At 61.4% G+C, this 17364-nt stretch overlaps 1 protein-coding gene across 5 annotated transcripts in view; it reads right to left on the minus strand.

Annotated features, from left to right (window-relative positions):
* The window catches only part of MYO18A (myosin XVIIIA), a 31614-nt gene that overhangs the window by 2022 nt on the left and 12228 nt on the right, over window positions 1–17364 (minus strand). For 2 of the 5 annotated variants that reach the window (XM_063402668.1, XM_063402667.1), the window contains 31 exons: window positions 16494–16505; window positions 15868–16044; window positions 15699–15789; window positions 15421–15613; window positions 14941–15027; window positions 14180–14321; window positions 13801–13960; window positions 13536–13722; window positions 13204–13438; window positions 12276–12385; window positions 12122–12187; window positions 11753–11881; window positions 11166–11309; window positions 10077–10166; window positions 9872–9991; window positions 9684–9795; window positions 9454–9581; window positions 9189–9343; window positions 7961–8084; window positions 7684–7884; window positions 7278–7388; window positions 6855–6959; window positions 6597–6743; window positions 6394–6507; window positions 6146–6262; window positions 5960–6043; window positions 5603–5740; window positions 4741–4926; window positions 4519–4658; window positions 3395–3439; window positions 1765–1887 (listed from right to left, as the gene is read on the minus strand). In XM_063402668.1, coding sequence (XP_063258738.1) covers window positions 1765–1887; window positions 3395–3439; window positions 4519–4658; window positions 4741–4926; window positions 5603–5740; window positions 5960–6043; window positions 6146–6262; window positions 6394–6507; window positions 6597–6743; window positions 6855–6959; window positions 7278–7388; window positions 7684–7884; window positions 7961–8084; window positions 9189–9343; window positions 9454–9581; window positions 9684–9795; window positions 9872–9991; window positions 10077–10166; window positions 11166–11309; window positions 11753–11881; window positions 12122–12187; window positions 12276–12385; window positions 13204–13438; window positions 13536–13722; window positions 13801–13960; window positions 14180–14321; window positions 14941–15027; window positions 15421–15613; window positions 15699–15789; window positions 15868–16044; window positions 16494–16505 — 3973 coding nt within the window. Of the gene's footprint in view, window positions 1–1764; window positions 1888–3394; window positions 3440–4518; window positions 4659–4740; window positions 4927–5602; window positions 5741–5959; window positions 6044–6145; window positions 6263–6393; window positions 6508–6596; window positions 6744–6854; window positions 6960–7277; window positions 7389–7683; window positions 7885–7960; window positions 8085–9188; window positions 9344–9453; window positions 9582–9683; window positions 9796–9871; window positions 9992–10076; window positions 10167–11165; window positions 11310–11752; window positions 11882–12121; window positions 12188–12275; window positions 12386–13203; window positions 13439–13535; window positions 13723–13800; window positions 13961–14179; window positions 14322–14940; window positions 15028–15420; window positions 15614–15698; window positions 16045–16493; window positions 16506–17364 lie in introns of all 5 variants that reach the window. The other 3 variants (XM_063402664.1, XM_063402665.1, XM_063402666.1) reach the window with 3 other exon arrangements.

Here is a 17364-nt window from a genome sequence, read left to right on the forward strand (position 1 = left end):
GCGGCAGCGGCAGGTGTGCCGGGAGAAGTCGAGGGCGGACGCGGAGCGGCGCAGGTTGCCGGAGGGGCGGTCAGCGGCGCCCAGGGGGGCCGCACTGCGGACACTCCTGACGCTCCGGACACTCCGGCCGTCGTCCCCCGAGTCAGCCTCGGGGCTGGAGTAGCCCCCGGCCCGCAGCGGGCGGTAACTCAGCACCTCTTGGATGGCGGCTTCCAGGTCGGGGTCGAGGTAGGAGCGGTGCCGCACGGGACGGGCGTCCCCAGGAGCCTCCTCCTCGGAGGCTGCGCTGCGGGGCCGCGGCGGCACAGAGAAGCTGCGCCCCAAGAGGGGCTGCCCGCGGGATCCCTCGTCCGCCTCATCCAGGCGGCTGCGGGCCACGGAGAGCCGCGACTCGGGGCGGCCCTCGGGGCCCCCGCGCCGGCTCCGCAAGCTGCCGGGGCTGGAGAGGGCGAAGCTCAGCACCGAGCATCCCTCGTCCCCATCATCGCCGTCCTCCAGCCCGCGCCAGGAGGCGGAGGAGACGCGGCTCACTGGGGCCGAGGCCACAGAGGCTTTCTCTACGTCGGTGGCCGAGAGGGACCAGCGCTTGTCCAGCCCTTGGCGAGCCCGGCCGCTGGCGTCGGCGAAGGCGCGGGCGATGACGGCCGCCCGGTCCTGGGGCTCTGCGCCGCGGGCCGCCCTGCGCGGAGGGCGCTCGGGGGAGGGCGGCCGCTCGCCCAGGGCGCTGAACAGCGTCTGCTCATCCCCGCGGCCGCCTATGGTGTCCTTGAGGCCCGGCCGCTTCCTGTAGCTGAGGGAGCTCAGCACCGACACCGGCCGCTCCTCGGGCTCGGGGCCGTCCGGTGGGGCTGACCTGTGCCGCGGCACCGCGGCCCCGCACGCACCGGGGAGACAAGAGAGACACGGAGATGAGCGGGCGAAGGAGGGGCCGGCGAGGCGGCCTCGGCAATTTGCGTCAGCGGGAAATGGCATCGTGGAAAAAATGTCATGTAAATGTGGGAATTGTTCTAGCCCAGCACTTTGATTCCCCTTTAAAGTGTTGCCTTCAATTTATTTCATTGTTGGCTACCTGGAGCCGCTGCGTTTGATTCCCGACTTCAGAAAAGGTGGAATTATCTCCAATAACAAAATGTTTTACATCTGCACCGCTGGATAAATTAAACCAATTAACAGAAACCGGCTCAGATCTTTCCCCCCTGCTCGGCAGAGGGAGGGAGTCCCCTGGGACTCCTGGAGCCCTGCTAGGAAATTGGGTTTGGATGAAAGCAATCTGCGCTCAGCAGGCAAGTGTTTTCCAAGGGGAAGGGGAGTGGGGCTGTGTGCCCCAGCCCCATGCCGTAGGTGCACCTGGGCATGTCACCCACCTCTGCCAACATTTTCTGAGAGCTGTGGGGAGGGATGTGTGGGGCTGCAGAGGAGGGCAGGATGGAGCAGGGAATCAGTCCTGGAGTGATGGAATGCTGCACAGAGCTAAAGCCCAGCACTGCAAACCCTGGGGAGGCAGATGGGGAAGGGCTGTGGATGCCCCATATGCCTCCAGGGTGGGATGAGGGAATGGGGACCAAGGAGGTCCCCTTGGATGGGGGGACATGTGTCCCCAGTGGAGATGAAGCTGCTCACCAGCATTAACCCTTCCCTGGCCATCCAGGTGGGAACACAGCACCAAATGCCACATCCCAAGGGCACCCACCCAGCCCTGTCCATGTCCCAGCACAGCTCAGCCTGTCCTCTGCCTGCCAGCCCCGAGCCCAGCCCTGCACCCACCTGCTGCCCTTCAGGCTGCCGTCATCCGAGAGCGCTTTGGAGGAGCCTTTGTTCTTGGAGAGCCAAGACTTCACCCCATCCACACGCTCCTCCAGCTCTGAGTCCACATCTGAGTCACCGTCGCTGCCGGAGGAGCGGGTCAGGGTGGAAGAAAGCAAGAGGTCAGCAAGGGGTGGTGAAGTTTTGGGTGCTGGAGGGATGGAAGTGCACTGGAAGGCACTGAACCCCTCCAGTACCCACTGCCTGTGTACCCTGGCATGGGTGAAACCCCATCCTACAGTTCTGCTCCATCTCTGGGACATAATCTGCACTCACATAGTTCAACCTGCAAGCCAGGGGCTCCCTGAAACACCCCCAAACCTCCCCTGTGGCTGCCCAAGGGGCTCCTGCACCCTCTGCCCAACATCTCCCTGTCACTGCATGGCTCCAAAGCTGGAGACAGCAAGGCCTGGCTCCGGGGCAGCAGGCAGAGCACAGCTCCGGAAACACAGGAGATTTCCAGCTCCAGGATTGGGAAGGAAATAAGTGGGTTCATTTTATAGGCCGCCGTCGAGTGCAGAATTACAGCAAGGAAGAGCAATGCTGATGGCCCCGGGTAAACAGGAGTTTAGCAGGCGGAACAGAAACGACTCCAGCACGGCGGGCGCGGGAGCACAGCGGGCAGATTTACAGCCCTGCCGTGCCCGAGAGCCCCTGATTTACGTCTCGGCGTAAAAAAAAGCCCTATCTGGCTTAAACCATCTAATTTATAGCGGCCGTTCGTAACCATATTGATTGCCTTTAGAAAGAAGGTGCTGTCTGCATTGCAAAATCCATTCCTCCACGTTAAAAGCATCCCTGAATAAATCTCTCTTAATACCTCACCGCTTACTGCTTTCATTAGGGTTATGGCAGCACCGCCGGGATCTATACGGAAATTGAAGCAGTGTGGTCCCCTCTCGTCACCCCACTCCCACCAGGCCACTCCAAGGAAGGGATGGGATGTATCACAGGATCTTAAATGGCCTTTTATCTGCCTGGTTTTGGGCTTATTCCCTGCCTGGGAGTGAAGGCAAACAGCACAAGGGACAGGCTGGGATAGACCCTGTACATGAATCCTTCTCTTTTTAAATTCAGAGCAACGAGCCGCTCTCCATCCTGCGCATCTCCCTCCCCTGCAATACATCCAGGCAACGTTGGGCTTGGGGGGAAAAAAAACACCAACAAAAAACCACAGAATGACACCAAAAAAAAAACCCCAACAAGCCCCCAAAACAAGCTCTGGGGGCAGCTAAGGTTTTCTGACCAATGGAATTAAGCTCCACATCAAACACAGTTTATGTCCAGGAAAACGTGCCGTTAGTTAAGCAGGCTCCGGGTCGCGGGAGCGACCACGGGTGGGGGTATTAATTAGTGGCAGCAGGGCTCCTTTGCTGCCCCACGCTGACACATTTGTCACCAGCCACGGCAGAGCATCACCCCCCACCCCATCCCAGGGGCTCATCCCGTCCCCATGCGTGGGATGTGGTTATGTGCCGTGCCGTGGGTGCTGTTAGGGCATGCAGACTTGGGCCAGTGGCATGCGGGACCCCGGCCCCTGGGGGTGAGGTGGGGGTTAGGGGAGGGGAGGAAGGAAAGAGATGCTCCTCACAGTTTACTCTTTCTTTTCTGATACTTTGCCACCATGTCCTGCAAACTGGGAGGGGTTGGAGGGGGCAGGGTCGGAGAGGGGAGAAACACAACAGAAAAGAAATCAAATGAAAGCAAAATAAATTTAAAAGTAAAACCAAATGGGTGGGAAACAAGATATGGGCAAATTAAACTTTGGGGAAGGGTCAGGTGAGGGAGGTGAGGCTGCCCTGTGGCCCTGGAGTGGGGTTGCACCCAGCTGAATCCCAGCATCCCAGGCAGGGTGCTGGAGCGTATCCAAAGAAAGACAACAGAGCTGGGGAAGGGTCTGGAGCATGAGTCTGATGAGGAGCAACTGAGGGAGCTGGGGAGGGTCAGCCTGAAGGAGAAAAGGAGGATCAAGGGGGACTTTTTCACTCCCTACAACTTCCCAAAAGGAGGTTGTAGCCGAAGGGGGGTCAGGCACTGCTCCCAAGGAACAAGCAACAAGACAAGACATGGCCTCGAGTTGTGCCACGGAGGTTTAGATTGGATATTAGGGAAAATTCCTTCACCAAAAGGGCCGTCAGGCATTGGAACAGGCTGTCCAGGGAAGTGGCAGAGTTATTCCCTGGAAGCATTAAGAAATATGTGGATGTGGCACCTGGGGACATGATTTAGTGCTAATATAGCAATGCTGAGTTAATGGCTGGAGTCGATTATCTCAGAGGTCTTTCCCAACCTAAACAATTGTATGATTCTATAATTCTATCCTGGGCTGGGCTGGATCCCAGCATCCCAAACCTCCTGCCAGCTTGTGCTGCCTTGGCTCCTGGGGCTCTCTGGGCTGTTTCCAGCCAGCTGGCAGGATCCTGGATGCATTTCAGGCACCTCCACAAGTGGTTGAAGCTCATGGGGGCTGCGGGTGGACGCAGGGATGGATGCACAGATGCATGGACTGATGCCTGTGTGCACAGGTGCCCGATGCACGGATGGACAGACACGGGTGCACGGACAGATGCGTGTGTGCACGACGCATGGGTGGATGCACAGACAGCATCCTGCCAGGGCCAGGCAGAGCCAAGGGGTCCCTGTGGCATTTCTGAAGTGGCGAGGGGAAGCGGTGACGCCCAGAGACGCGCAGGAGCTGGGCGCAGGTGCTCTCACCTGTTGATGAGGTCCTCGTTGCTGTCACTCTCCATCTCATCCTCGATGGCCGCCTGCAGGTCCCCGATGCGCTTGAAGGCCAGCTTCAGGTCTGACTGCAGGCTCTGGTTGGCGGCTTCCAGGCTCTCCAGGTCCATCTCCTGCGGGGAGGCAGTGGGATGAGCCGAGCTCTTCAGGGAACACCCCCTTGTCCCCTGCCCAGCCCTGTCATGGGTGCCTCACCAGCTCGTGTTTTTTACGGCTGGCTTCCGCCTCCTTCTTGGCCAGCTCGCCCATCTCTTCCTTGACATCACGGAGCTGCCGCTGCAGCCGCTTGTTCTGCTCCTTCTCCCTGTTCTCGGCGGCCGCGCGCTGATCCCGCTCCTCCGTCAGCTTCTCCATGTTCTCCTTCAGCCGCGTGGCCAGGCTCTGCCGAGCAGCGGGGTCACCCCAAAGCCCCCCCAGACCTCCCACCCTGCAGGTCTGCCCTCACCCCCACACCCACCAGGGGATGATGCGAGGATGGATCCTGCCCCAAATCAATTTACACACTGAGACGGAGGAGAAACCGCTCCCTCCCAGGGCCAGGGAAGGGGCACAACGACAGCAAGGGCTTTGTTGAATTGGAAAAATAGATTTAACTGTGTGTGAAGTAATTAAAACATGTAACGTAGGGGAAAAAATAGCTCCCGTTCTCCCCCAGCCACTGAGCCAGCCACTGCATATTTATGGCCCCGGCAGAGAGAGTGGAGAAGGAAATAATAGCTTGGAAAATATGAAGAGGAGAGCTAAGCTGCCGCGCTCCCCGGCAGAGCTGCGGAGGCAGAATATAAAACAGGCTGCGTTTGCGGGACTGGGGAGTCTATAATTTCCCTAAGTCGATGCAGGGAAAGAGCAGCACTTTGCCGGGCTGGGCGGTGGATTACTGTTATCAGTGCTTGCAGGGAGCCTTCCCTGTGGAGACAGGGATGGGCTGCCAGAGAGGGAGGGCTGCAGTGTGGGGGGTCCTGGGGAGAGGAGGCACTCAGAAGACCCTCAGGCAGCTTTGTGGTGGTCCTGTTGCACCCCTGTCCCAGCTGGAGCAGAGGGAAAGCGCTGTGACTACCTCCAGGCGCTTGACTTGTGTCCTCTCGAACTCCAGCCTCGTCTCCAGCTCACGGATTTTGGCCTCCTGCCGGCTCACCAGTGACTTGTCCACCATGGATTGCTCCAGGAACTCCAGCTGGCTCTGCAGACCTTGGAGCTGCGGGAGAGGGCACAGCCTCAGCCTCAACCACAATCACCCTGCCCCCTCTGCCACGCTGTCTTGGAGGAGAGCTGCTGGCCATGCTGCTCCCATCCTGATGGAGAGCTTCCCATGGGACTGCTCTACACTCCCACAGTGCAGAGGCCCCTCATGGTGTGGGCAGTGGGTCTCTAGGTGCCCCCCTTTGCCCTGGCTTCACTCAGGGTGCCTCCTCACCTTCTCCTGTAGCTCCTGCTTCTCCTTGTTGACCTCCTCCAGCTGTGCCTGGAGGTCATTCATCTGTGCCAGGTCCCGGGATGCCTGCAGGACACACCAGGGACATCAGTAGGGATCCCACTGAGCTGGCCCCAAGAGGGATGTCTAGAGGGGGTAGGGTGGGTGCAGCTGCTGCTCCCCCTTCACCTGGGCCACAGCTGCCTTGTGCTTCTTCATCAGCTCGTTCATGTCCTCCTGGTCCTCCTCCAGCCGGCTCTGCACCTCGTTCTTTTCCCGCTGCAGACGGCTCAGCTGCTCCTCCAGCTGCAGGGAGCCACACGTGTCTCCCACTGCACCCCAAGACTGGGCACTCACCCCCCAAACCCACTCCAAACAGCGTGGGGCCACCCTGGGTGCAAATGGGGCATGGTTCATCACAACTCAAACCCACTCACCGCTGCCTTGGCCTTGGAAAGGTCATCGATCTGCAGGTGGAGGTCCTCGATCTCCACCTCCATGGATTTGCGGGCCTTGACAGCGGCTGCACAGGTGAACTCCGACTCTTCCAGCTGCAGGGATAGAGCTCAGTGCCTGGCCAGGGAACAGGGACACCCTGTGCCCCTCAAAGCCTGCGGTATGAGGAGTTTTAGATGCACACCTGATTCTTGAGCTGGGTGATCTCCCTCTTGCTGGGTGCGTTGTTTTTCAGGTGGTCCAGCATGATCTGAGCATCAGCCAGCAGCGCCTTCGTTCTCTTCAGGTCCCGGCGCAGGCGCTTTTCTGTCTCAAAGTCCCGCTGGTTGGCCTGTGGCAGGGGACACTTGGTCACAGTTCCATGCCAGAGGGGTGCCCACCCCACCATGACCACCTCAGGGTCCCCAAGGCAAGGCAGGTGCCCAGCTGCCCTTCACCCCACCTGCTCGCTGACAGCAGATAACTTGCTCTCCAGCTCCCGCTTCTCTCTCAGCACCTTCTGCTTGTCCTCATACTCCTCCTCCAGCTGCACCTCCATCTGCTTCAGCTGGGGGACAGCCAGGGGGCAGCCAGTCAGGGCAGCAGGGACAGGTCATGACCCCCTCCTCACGTGTCCCTGCAGCCTGGGGACACTGGGTGACCCCACCAGCTGGGTGTTTGCACAACCAGAGGCACAAAGCCCGGCGTGTGCTGGCCCGGGCAGCAGAAGGACTGGTTGGACCCGCCGGGCCGGTGGAGCCGGGCTGTGGTCGGCTGCGTGGGAGCCGGGTGCTGCGTGACGGTGCCAGCAGCTCCCAGCACCTGGCCAGGGCATGGGGAGGCATCCCAGGCCCTCCCGGGCAGAGGGGCCACAGCTGAGCCCTACCTTCTTCTGGCATGACTGCCGGATCTCCTCCACCTCCTCATCACGGCTCTCCACCTCCTTGGCGTGGGTCTGCCGCAGCCGCTCCATCTCCATCTCCAGCCGCAGCTTTGCCTGCAAATGGTGGGGATGTGGTCAGAGCAAAGGGGACTTGGGGACCCCTCCATGCCTCTCTCCAGTCACCACTCACCCTGAAAACCCCCCGGTCTGAGGCCAGCTGGGCTGCCCGCCCCATGGTGACCTGCCGGGCCATGGCACGGAGGGGCAGGAGCCGTGTCGGCCGCGGCGGTGCCTGGCCTGACGCCGGGCTCAGGGTGACCGCCTCCTCTTCCCAGGCAAGCCCGGCCCAGGTAATAACAGCCCTGCATGAAACCACCCCACCCAGAAACCTCGCCCCTCCCCGCCGTACCTGCTCCAGCATCTGGATGGTCCCAGCCTGCTCATCCAGTTCCTCCTCCTGGTCTTTGACCTTCGCCTCCAGGTCCCTCAGCTGTTTCTTCACCTTGGCCAGGGAGGCCTCATCCTTTGACTCCTGGGAGGAGATGTCCTGCAGCTCTGCCTCCAGCGCCTCCGCCTTCTGCGTCAGCCCTGCGATGTCCGAGTCCTTGTCCTACGAGAGACAGGATCACCGTCAGCCCGGGGCACCCAGTGACCGGGAGGCTGCGGAGGGTCCGGGGGCCACTCACCTCCAGCAGCTGCTTGAGTCCAAAGACCTCGGCCACCAGCACATCCTTCTCTCGGCTCAGCTTCTCCCGCTGCAGCCGCTCCCGCTGCGCCTCCTCGTGCGCCTGTGAGAGCTCGCTGTCAAACCTGCACGGGGAGAGCGGGGGGAGCACTCAGCACCCCAGGGACTGAGCCTCAGCCCTGTGCCAGGGGCACTGCACCGGGCATGCCCTTCCCTCAGTTCAGGCACTGGGAAGGTGGTGTGCTGCTGAGTGCTTGTGTGAAGCGCACTGCTGATGAGTCTTTAATTGCCAGCACGGTGGCACCGAGTCACTCAGACACTCCTCCTGACACCTTCACTCCAGGCTAATGGGGAGTGCAGCACCGACCCCAGCAGCACCTCAGCTGCTCTCCAGGACCAGCACGTGCCCGTGGAACTGTGACTGCCAATGGCAGGGGCTTGGCTACTCCAAGGGCACACCAAAAACACCAAGCAAGACATGGAGGGGTCTCTAGGTGAGATGGGCTCTTGTGGCACCTCAGCTCGCACAGTTGCATCCCAGTGCTGGGTTTCCACGTGACAGGGCACCAGTCCCATCCCCAAAGAGGACACACGCCCCCCTGGAGGGGACAAAAGCCCCTGCTGAAGGAGTGCTCAGCACAACCTGTAGCCAGGCAGCAACATGGCAATCTCTCCCAGTGCCCCTGGGATGGGATCAGCCGGGTTTGCTCTGAAATCTGCCTTTGGGGCTTGGAAAACAACCCTGCGCTTGAGTTTGTGACCTCCGTTAAACACCTCGGCAGCTAATCCCCATTTTGCCTTGTGCTGGGTAATAAACAGCTGCATTAGCACAGACTCCAATCCGCGGAAATTGAAATTAATTAGATTGGATTCTCTCGCTGTATTTGTGTGTGTGATCATTACCATAATGAGATGAAAGCGTCCCTGCTGCTTAATAACGTTAGCAAACTTTGGGGCTGGGAGAGGGGACGGGATGGCAGCGCGTGCCGAGCAGAGATGCAGGGCACCAGCACCATGGGGCATGACCCCACGTGGGATCACTCAGCCCAAAAGGGCATGGGGATCCCTCCCACAACAAACACACCCAACTCGGGCAGCCCCATCCCGCTGGAGACACCTCAGCCAAGTAGGAGCTGGTGAGGTGCCCAAATCCCTGCTAAAATGGTAATGCCACTTCGCTAGAGGCGTGTCCCCCGTGTCCCCCCCCGCTGCCAGCGCACGGTCCCCACCTCCGCTGCTTCTTCTCCAGGTCATGGTTGCGTCCCTGCTGTCCCTCCAGGTGCAGCTTGGTGTCTTGCAGCTCGGCAGCCAGGCGCTGGCACTTCTTCTTCAGCTGCTGCAGTGCCCGCTGGCTCTCCTCGCTGTCCGCCTGCAGGTCTGCCAGCTGCGGGCAGAGGTGGGCAGGCAGTGAGGGCTCTGGGGTGCCACCATGTCCCTGCTGTCCTGGCCACGCTGAGGGGACCAGGGAGGCCCCAGAGCTGAGCCCCCACTCACCTTGCGCTCCAGCTGCCTCTTGCCCTGCTGCTCCACCTCCAGCTTGTCCTCCAGCTCCTGCTGCAGCCGTTTCTTGGTGAAGTCGATCTCCCGCACTGCCCGCTCGTATTTCAGCCGCCATTCACCACCTGTGTGGGGAAACACGGTCACCAAGGGGCCCTGGGGGTGGCACAGGGAGAGGGGGACACCGCAGGGTGTGCCAGCAGCCAGCACTGGAGGCAGGAGAGCACCTGAATCATCATCATCAAGATCCCCGTTGAGCTCGGCCGCCCGGATGAGCCGAGCCTCCATCACCTCCATCTCCATCGACTCCATCTGCTTCTTCAGGGCATCGTACTTGGCCTGGGAGGGGACATGGCTGTGGTGAGCACTTGAGGGGGACAGGAGACACTGCGAGGCCGGGGAGGGGCACATTTACCTGCAGGTCCTTCATCTCCTTCTCAGCTCGCAGCCTCTCGGCCGTCTCAGCGTCCAGCAGCTGGGAGGCCGACTCGCCGGTGTTCCGCTCGTCCGTCAGCTCCGACGTCAGTTCTGTGATCTGGGGGTGGCAGGGGGAATGGCACCATGGGCTGGGGCAGGCTGGTGTGGCACCCAACCCCATCCCAGCAGCAGCAAAGACCTACCCTGCTCTCCAGGCGGTCGCTGTTGAGCCGCAGCTCGTTCCGCTCCTTCTCCACCTTCTCGAGTTTGCTCTTCAGCTGCTGGATCTCTTCCTGCAACAGAGCGGGCGGTGAGGGAGGGGGCAGGCGCAGGGAAGAGGCTGGCGGGTAGGAGGCTGGCAGCTCTCTGCCCCTCCCCAGCACCCCCCAGGGCAGGATGGGCAGGGTGGGGGCTCCCCAGGGCTGCTCTCCCCTGCTAAGGGCTGGGCAGGGACTTTCCCCAACCAGCTCCGCCGTCCGTGCCGACTCCAACCCCATAAATGGTGTCGAAATGCCAGGCAATCCCAGAAAAGCTGCAGAGGGGTACCCACATCCCTCGGGAGAGGAGGTGGAAGCAAATCTACCCATCAGCAGCTTGCTGAAAGGTTTGGGTGCACCCAGCTCAGCTGGGGAGGAGGGTGCCCACCAGGATGCCCAGGGACCACCAGCCAGTGCTGTGGAAGCATGTCTGGCTGCTAACATCTTCCTCTCTCTTCCTTCTGGTCCCAGCACAAGCTGGGGGGGCAGCAGGGGGCCCAGGTGCCCCCACCCAGGTGCCTGTCCCCGGCAGGTCGGGGTGAAAGCTGAGCCAGCAGCAGCTCTGTGCTCGGCGGGTGCACAAGTGTCTGGTTGCCAGTGCGAGCGGAGCCCCCGCATTTGCCTCTCGGCACACGGTTTCATTTCCATTCTCCACGCTTGTAATTGGGCTCAAGCAACAGCCGGCTCTCGGGATGCTAATGACATGCTGATTCGCAAATTAGGGAGCAATTCGAGCCTGGCGCTGACGGGGCTCAGGCAAACGTGGTCCTGCATCTCACCCCGTCATGGGCTCCTGCACGCCAACCCACTGTGGGATCCTGTATCCCAACACAGCACAGGATCCTTCATCCCACCCTTCCCGGGGTTTTGCTTCTCACCCCACTGCTGGATCCTGCATCCCACCCCACTGCTGGGTCCTGCATCCCACCCCACTGCAGGGTCCTGCATTCCACCCCCCTGTGGGGCCCTACCCAGGACCAACTCTCCCCAAAGCCCTCCCTGCTCCATCCAGCATCCCCCAGCACGGATACCCACGTCTTTGCCACGGATCTGGTCCTCGGTGAGTTGCACCTCGATGAGGGGCCGCACCGTGGTGAAGAGCTTCCACCAGGGCCAATCCTTCACCCCTTTGTTCTTCTTGATGTTCTTCTGCACGCACCGGATGGCCAAATCCTGGATCTGTGCAGGGCACGGGGTCAGCACGGGGTATGGGGTCAGTATGGGGCCGCCAGCAGGGCGTGTGGGTGCTCAGCACCCCTGCCAGCACCCCAGCATGCTTCCCTTCATTAGCATTTGGGCTAATTGCACCAGCAAATCTGCTGTTTGATCCTCTCTAGCCCCTCTAAAGGCTAATCCCGGGAAGGCGAGGTGCTGTAAGATGCCTATTTTACACCTTCTCTAATGATTAAAGTAGGAGCTGATGTGTGGCTTCATCCTTCCGTGGCGATGCCCAGCAGCCTCCCTGCCGGTTCCCCCTGGCCCCCCGGTTCCCCCTGGCCCCCCACAGCTCCGGGGGAGGCGGGAGGAGGAGGTGCTGGCCCAGGAGGCGCAGAAAGGCTGCACTGCCCATTTTAGGCGAAATTGTGCAGCAGAACGGGGAGGGGAGAGCCGCTGGGACGAACCTTTCTCTTCTTGAAGTGCTGCCGTGCCAGGAAGCCCCTGCACGCTGCCTGGAAAAGGGTGATGTTCCTGCTGGTCTGCGTGTCCCGCTGCTCCTCCAGCCTGGCCAGTGATCCAGCCCGGAAAAACACCTGTGGGAAGGGAGCAGGACAGCGATGGGCGCTGGCATCCCTCCGGCCACACTGTGCCACCCTCCTGCTGGTGGGGATGTGTCTCTCCCCTCCGCAGCCACTGGTCCTGTCCCACCGTGGGGTTTTATTCCCCAGGCACGAGGAATGCCGTGGGTGGAAGTGAACAGTGCTGCCCTTTTGCTGTCCCACCGTGCCATGACGCACAGCCCTGCCCACACCCGGTGGTGTCAGGCACCATACCCGGCTCAAGCCCATGTGGTAGCTGCTCTTCTCCAGGTCCAGTGATTCCAGGAGCTCCTCCACTGCCTGTAGGGAGGGAAACATGTCAGGGCCAGGCACTTTGGGGTGCAGGGGACCCTGGACCACAGCGGTGACCCTGACATGGGGCACGTACCCGCTTCTCATCCACCACGATGTAGTTGCGCCCATGCTTTTTGGTCAGGTGTGGAGCCAGGACATCAAAGCGCCGCCTGAACTCCGCAAACACCATGTGGTCGGGGTAACCTGGGGAGGCAAGGGAGAGTGGGGCTGTGTGGATGCCCGGGGGATGGCCAGGGACAGCCTCATGTGCCCTGACATGCCGGGGCTCATGTTTTGGGAGAGCTGACGGGGTCACCCCATGTGACACAAGCTCCCCATGGGGTCAGGCATAGCTGGAATGCCCTCAGCCTCCCTGGGAGGTTTTCCTTGGCTGTGTCCTCCAGCAATTTTGGCTGGGATCTGAGGAGAAAGTGGCCAGATCCCTCCTCGGGGGAAGAGCAGTGTGACACGTGTTGCCTGTGCAAGTCCTGCTCTGGCTCCACTCTGAGCCACAGCCAACTCCTGCATCAGGCTCCAGCACTGAACCTCCATATCTTAATTAATGATGAGCTATTGATGGGGACATTGACCCCGGCATGGCCGGCTGGCCACGGCCATCGATCCTGGAGGTGTGCAGGTGGCATCGATTCCCAATCACCACAGGGAGGGTCTGGCCTCCAAGCAATAAACCCTCGGCCGGGTGGCTGGGCAGCCAGTGTATCAATAAATGCTCTGCTGAGCACAACCCAGAGGCTCTCGTTCCAGTGGGACAGGGGCTGGATGCCAATGGGATTGCTGCCAGGAACCAGAGGCACCAGGGGAGACACCCAATTAAGGCCATGCCTGTCCCCATGTGCAGATAACAGCCCAGCAGGGGAGGGGGGACAGGGACAGCACCGCCGTGGGGAGAGGCTCCAGAGTTCAGAGCAAGTGCTGAAGGGATTCCTGGGGGTCTCTGGCTCTCCAGCGAGCAGATGCAGCCGGGACCTTCGTGCTGCCCACGCCCTGGTGCCAGGGCTCACCTTGGCGGTACATGCGGAGGGCGTCGAGCAGGCGGGAGCCGCGGAGCTGGGCACGCAGCAGGGGCACGTCCAGCTGCATCAGCCCGGCCTCGCAGTGCTCCGCCGGCAGCTCCAGCTCGCTGCCGCTCACCCGCCGGCACGGCGCGGCCTGGGGGTCCCCGCCGCCCCCCGCCTTGGGCAGGAAGCAGTGCACAAAGTGGAGCTTGGACTTCTTGATGCTGTCGATGAGGGCGTCCTGCGGGCGTGGCAGAGCAGGGTGAGCGGTGATGCGCAGCGGTGCCCCCGCCAGATGTGGGGATGCCCCCCTACAGCTTTAGCACCCCCTCACTCACCACTTGCAGCTTGATCTGGATGCAGAGGGATTTCTTCTTGACGGCAGCCACGCCGGTGGTGAAGGTCTTGCGCATGCTGGTGGCCCGGCGCAGGGCCAGCTGGGAGCCCCCCTCCAGCCCCGCCACCGAGCCCGACAGCACCAGCGCCGACCCGCCGCGCCCGGCAAACAGGCTGCTGATCACCTTCCTGCAGGGCACAGGGGACACATCACCCCCAGTGTCACCTCTCCCCACTGCCATGCTCCCACCCCAGGACCCTGCTCACTTTTGGGATTCCTGCAGCAGGACAGAGGCGTTTTGGGAGGCCGGGTTGTGCTTGACGTAGTTGAGCCATCCCGTGGCATCATACTCCACCCAGTTGGTCCCCGAGCTGTGTCCCAGGAGGAAGTGTCGGGGCTTGTCACTGGGGAGCAGCGGGTTGTGCCCTGCAGGGAAACACAGCACCAGTGGGCACAGTGTGTGCCCCCCAAGCTCTGGGGACCAGTGTTTCATTGGGGCATGTCACAGAATCCCAGAATGGCTTGGAAGGCACCCCTAACATCATCTCATTCCAACCCCCTGCCATGGGCAGGGACATCTTCCACTAGAGAGGTTGTTTCTGATCTAGTGGACAAATCCCCACGGTTCCAGGCCCCCCTCCATACCTTTTTTGCCCCCTTCCTGGGGTCCGTAGTAGGAGAAGAGCCGCTCCAGCAAGGTGTCCTCGTTGCCGCCCGGCTGCAGCGCCTCCTCCTCCAGCAGCCACAGCAGCCCCCGCGCCTCGTCCGTGCGGGCCAGAGTCCGAACCTGCAGGGTCACCACGCTGGCAGCTGGCCCAGCACACCACGGTCCCCCAGGGCAGGGATGTGGGGTGACACAGGGCACCCGGGCCACCCAGGGAACATGCAACCTCACACGGTAAGAGAGGGCTCCTGAGTAGTGGAGAGCCAAAAGGGAAAGGGTCCACATGGGACACTCTGGCAGCGCATCTCACTGAGGTGGGAAATGCAGTGCTGGGCTGAAACCCAGCACAGGGATGGTGCCAGCAGCATCCCCAGTCTCTGCAGCCTCCTCCAGCAGAGACTGGAGGACCTCAGGGACTGGAGAACATGGACACTGGGGACCTGAGCACCTTAGGGACCAGAAAATCCCAGAGACCAGAGCACTTCAAGGACTGGAGCAGCCCAGAAATCACACACAGTCTCCAGGTCCCCCGCCCACAGCACATGGAGCTCCCAGGACAAGAGGAGAAAACCATGCTGGGGCATGCACCAGATATGTGGGCTGCACACACACTTGCACCCATGCTTTCATGGCCAAGCATTCAGGACAGCCCCTTCCCTTCCCCTCTAAAGTCACCAAAGTCTCACAAAGCTGCCCACCTGCTGCTGTGATGTGGCTGGAAGGAAGAGTGGTGGGTGCTTACCAGAGCCTGGTGTGAGGACTGGTCCACAGCAGCTATGGAGCCAGAGGAGCTGGGCTCAGCGTCAGCCAGGGCAAGTTCTATGTTCTCCTGGTGAGGGGGAATAGAGGCAGGTGAGTGCCCACACTGCAGAGCAGCAGCAATAGGGAGTGTGAGCCCATCAGGGCTTGGTCTTGATGGGGTTTAGAGTGATGTGGAGTGCTAAAGGAGGACCAGGACACACAGAAGGGTCCTCATAGGCTGAGAATTAGCGACAGCCATCATCACCACCATAGCCACTCCACCATCTCCCAGCCCTCCTGTGCTGTGCTCCACAGCCAGCACAGGAACCCTGGGAAAGCTCTGGGCACTGAACATTGTGTCAGAGCTGCTATGGTTGGAATGGCCCAGAATGACCACTGGGTAAGAAATCAGGGGGGCACAAAGGAGATGTCCAGGTGGGTATAGGAGGGCAGGAGTGGAGGAGGTGGGTGTCCCTGGTACCTCCTTGTACCGCTCCAGCTCGCGGGCAAAGGTGCGCTGGTGGAAGAGCTGCTGCAGGCGCTCCTGGGCGTAGTTGTGGCAGAGCTCCTCGAAGGTGGCCCCCCGGCTTTGCCCCGCCAGCTCGGGGTTCTGCGCCCCAGGGGTGTCCACCACCGTCACGGAGCACACCGAGTGCTGGCTCGACTTCAGCGCCCTGAGGGGAGCACAGAGGGTCACAGTGGGGTCAGTGGGTGCTGCCAGGCACCCCCTGCTCTCCCACTGGCCCCCCCAGCACGTACCTGTTGAGGAGGGAGATGAGGAGTGTGAAGAGCTCGGAGTACAAGCCAGCTGCCATGCCCTCCAGGCACTCCAGCGCCGTCAGCTTGGGACCTGGCCAGAGCAAGCCTGAGTGTCCCCAGCCTGGCATCCCCCGGGGCCACCCACTGTCCCCATCATGCCTCACCCTACCTGTGCCACTGTCCCCCAGGGGAGACTCATCGGGGCCCTGCCGGAAGGAGGTGGAGCGCTGCAGGGTGCCCTTGGGCTGGTGCTTGAAGATGGCAGAGGAGAGCTCCTCCAGGCTGCAGCCCAGCAGGTACGCGGCTTTCTGAGCCCACTCGTGCCGTGCAAACTGCTTCCTCCCAGCTGAAGGGTGGAGAAGGGGCTTCAGGGCCAGGCAGGGCACCCCCAAAAATAGGGAGCGTTTCCAAAGAGGCCTGAGATGATCTTAGGGACCCACGGAGTAGGTTGGGGATGATGGGCACAGTGGGAGCACACGTTTTGGGGTTTGAGGGGATGCAGATGTTTGGGGTCTAAGAGGAGATGGCGTGAATGGCTTTGTGCTGCAGGGCTGAGCCTGCAGCCTCCACACTGGTGTGGAGCACGGAGCCCTCGCCACCACTACCCAGGGACCTCTGAGGCTCTGAGCCACCCCACACGGGGACACGTCCCTGCTTGGTGACACAGCAGACAGACACAGCCACACGGAGGCTGGGGGCGGAGGGAGCTGGTTAACGGTGACACACAGGGACAGCGGGACGAGGGTGGCACGGGGAGGGGGAAGCCAGAGACACACGGGGAGAACGGGACTTTACCTTCGTCGGTGTCTGCATTGCAAAGGGCAGCATGCACCATGCAAACAGAGACAGGGGTTAGAAACGACGGCACGCCGCGGCTCGGGGACGCCCTCCTGCCACCGCGCCACCGCACATGCCACGCCTGTCCCCTCCCCAGGCAACGCTGCAGTGACAAGCCGTGACCAGCATGGGGGTCCCCTCCCTCTGAGCCCCCCGCACCACGGGCACTGCTGGGGAGACACTGCTGGATCCAGCCCAGGGCCAAGGAAATTGTGGGGGGATGAAACTCAGCTGGCTCTGAGCACTCCCGGTATCCATCAGGAGCAGGGGAGGCTTCAGCAGCAGCAGCAGCACAGAGCTGGGGGTGGGCTGCCCGCCCCGAGCAGGACACAGCAACGCTCCCCCCCAGCAGGACCTGGGGTTCTCCCCCACAGCAGGCTCCCATGCAGAGGCTCCAGAGTTGCCTGAGCATCCCACTGTGGTGGCTGCAGCAGGGCCCTGCTGCCCTCTAGTGCTCTGAGAGCACCCCATGTGCCAGCACTGCACCCCAAGAACACCCCACAGGCCAGCCCTGCGCCCCAGTGTGCATCCAGACCCCTCTGGTCTCTCCCTCTTCATCCTCAGATCATTTTTTCCCCAGGGCTGCAAATTTCCCGTGTGCAGCCACCAGCCAAATCTACCCTAAACCAGGACACAGCCCCAGGTGCCCATTTTGGGGGTGACATGCCCAGCTCTCCTGCCAGCATGCAGCACCGCAGGGGCTTCCAGCACAACAGGCAGAAAGAGAAAGCCACAGGGGGAGAAGAGCAGCCCCCAAAGCCAAATTTGTCAGGAACGGAGAGCAAAGCTGGTGCTGTGGGAGACTCACACCCATGGTGAGTGCTGTGTG

The sequence above is a fragment of the Prinia subflava genome, chromosome 8 (assembly GCF_021018805.1).
Source record: "Prinia subflava isolate CZ2003 ecotype Zambia chromosome 8, Cam_Psub_1.2, whole genome shotgun sequence".
NCBI classification, from domain to species: Eukaryota; Metazoa; Chordata; class Aves; order Passeriformes; family Cisticolidae; genus Prinia; species Prinia subflava.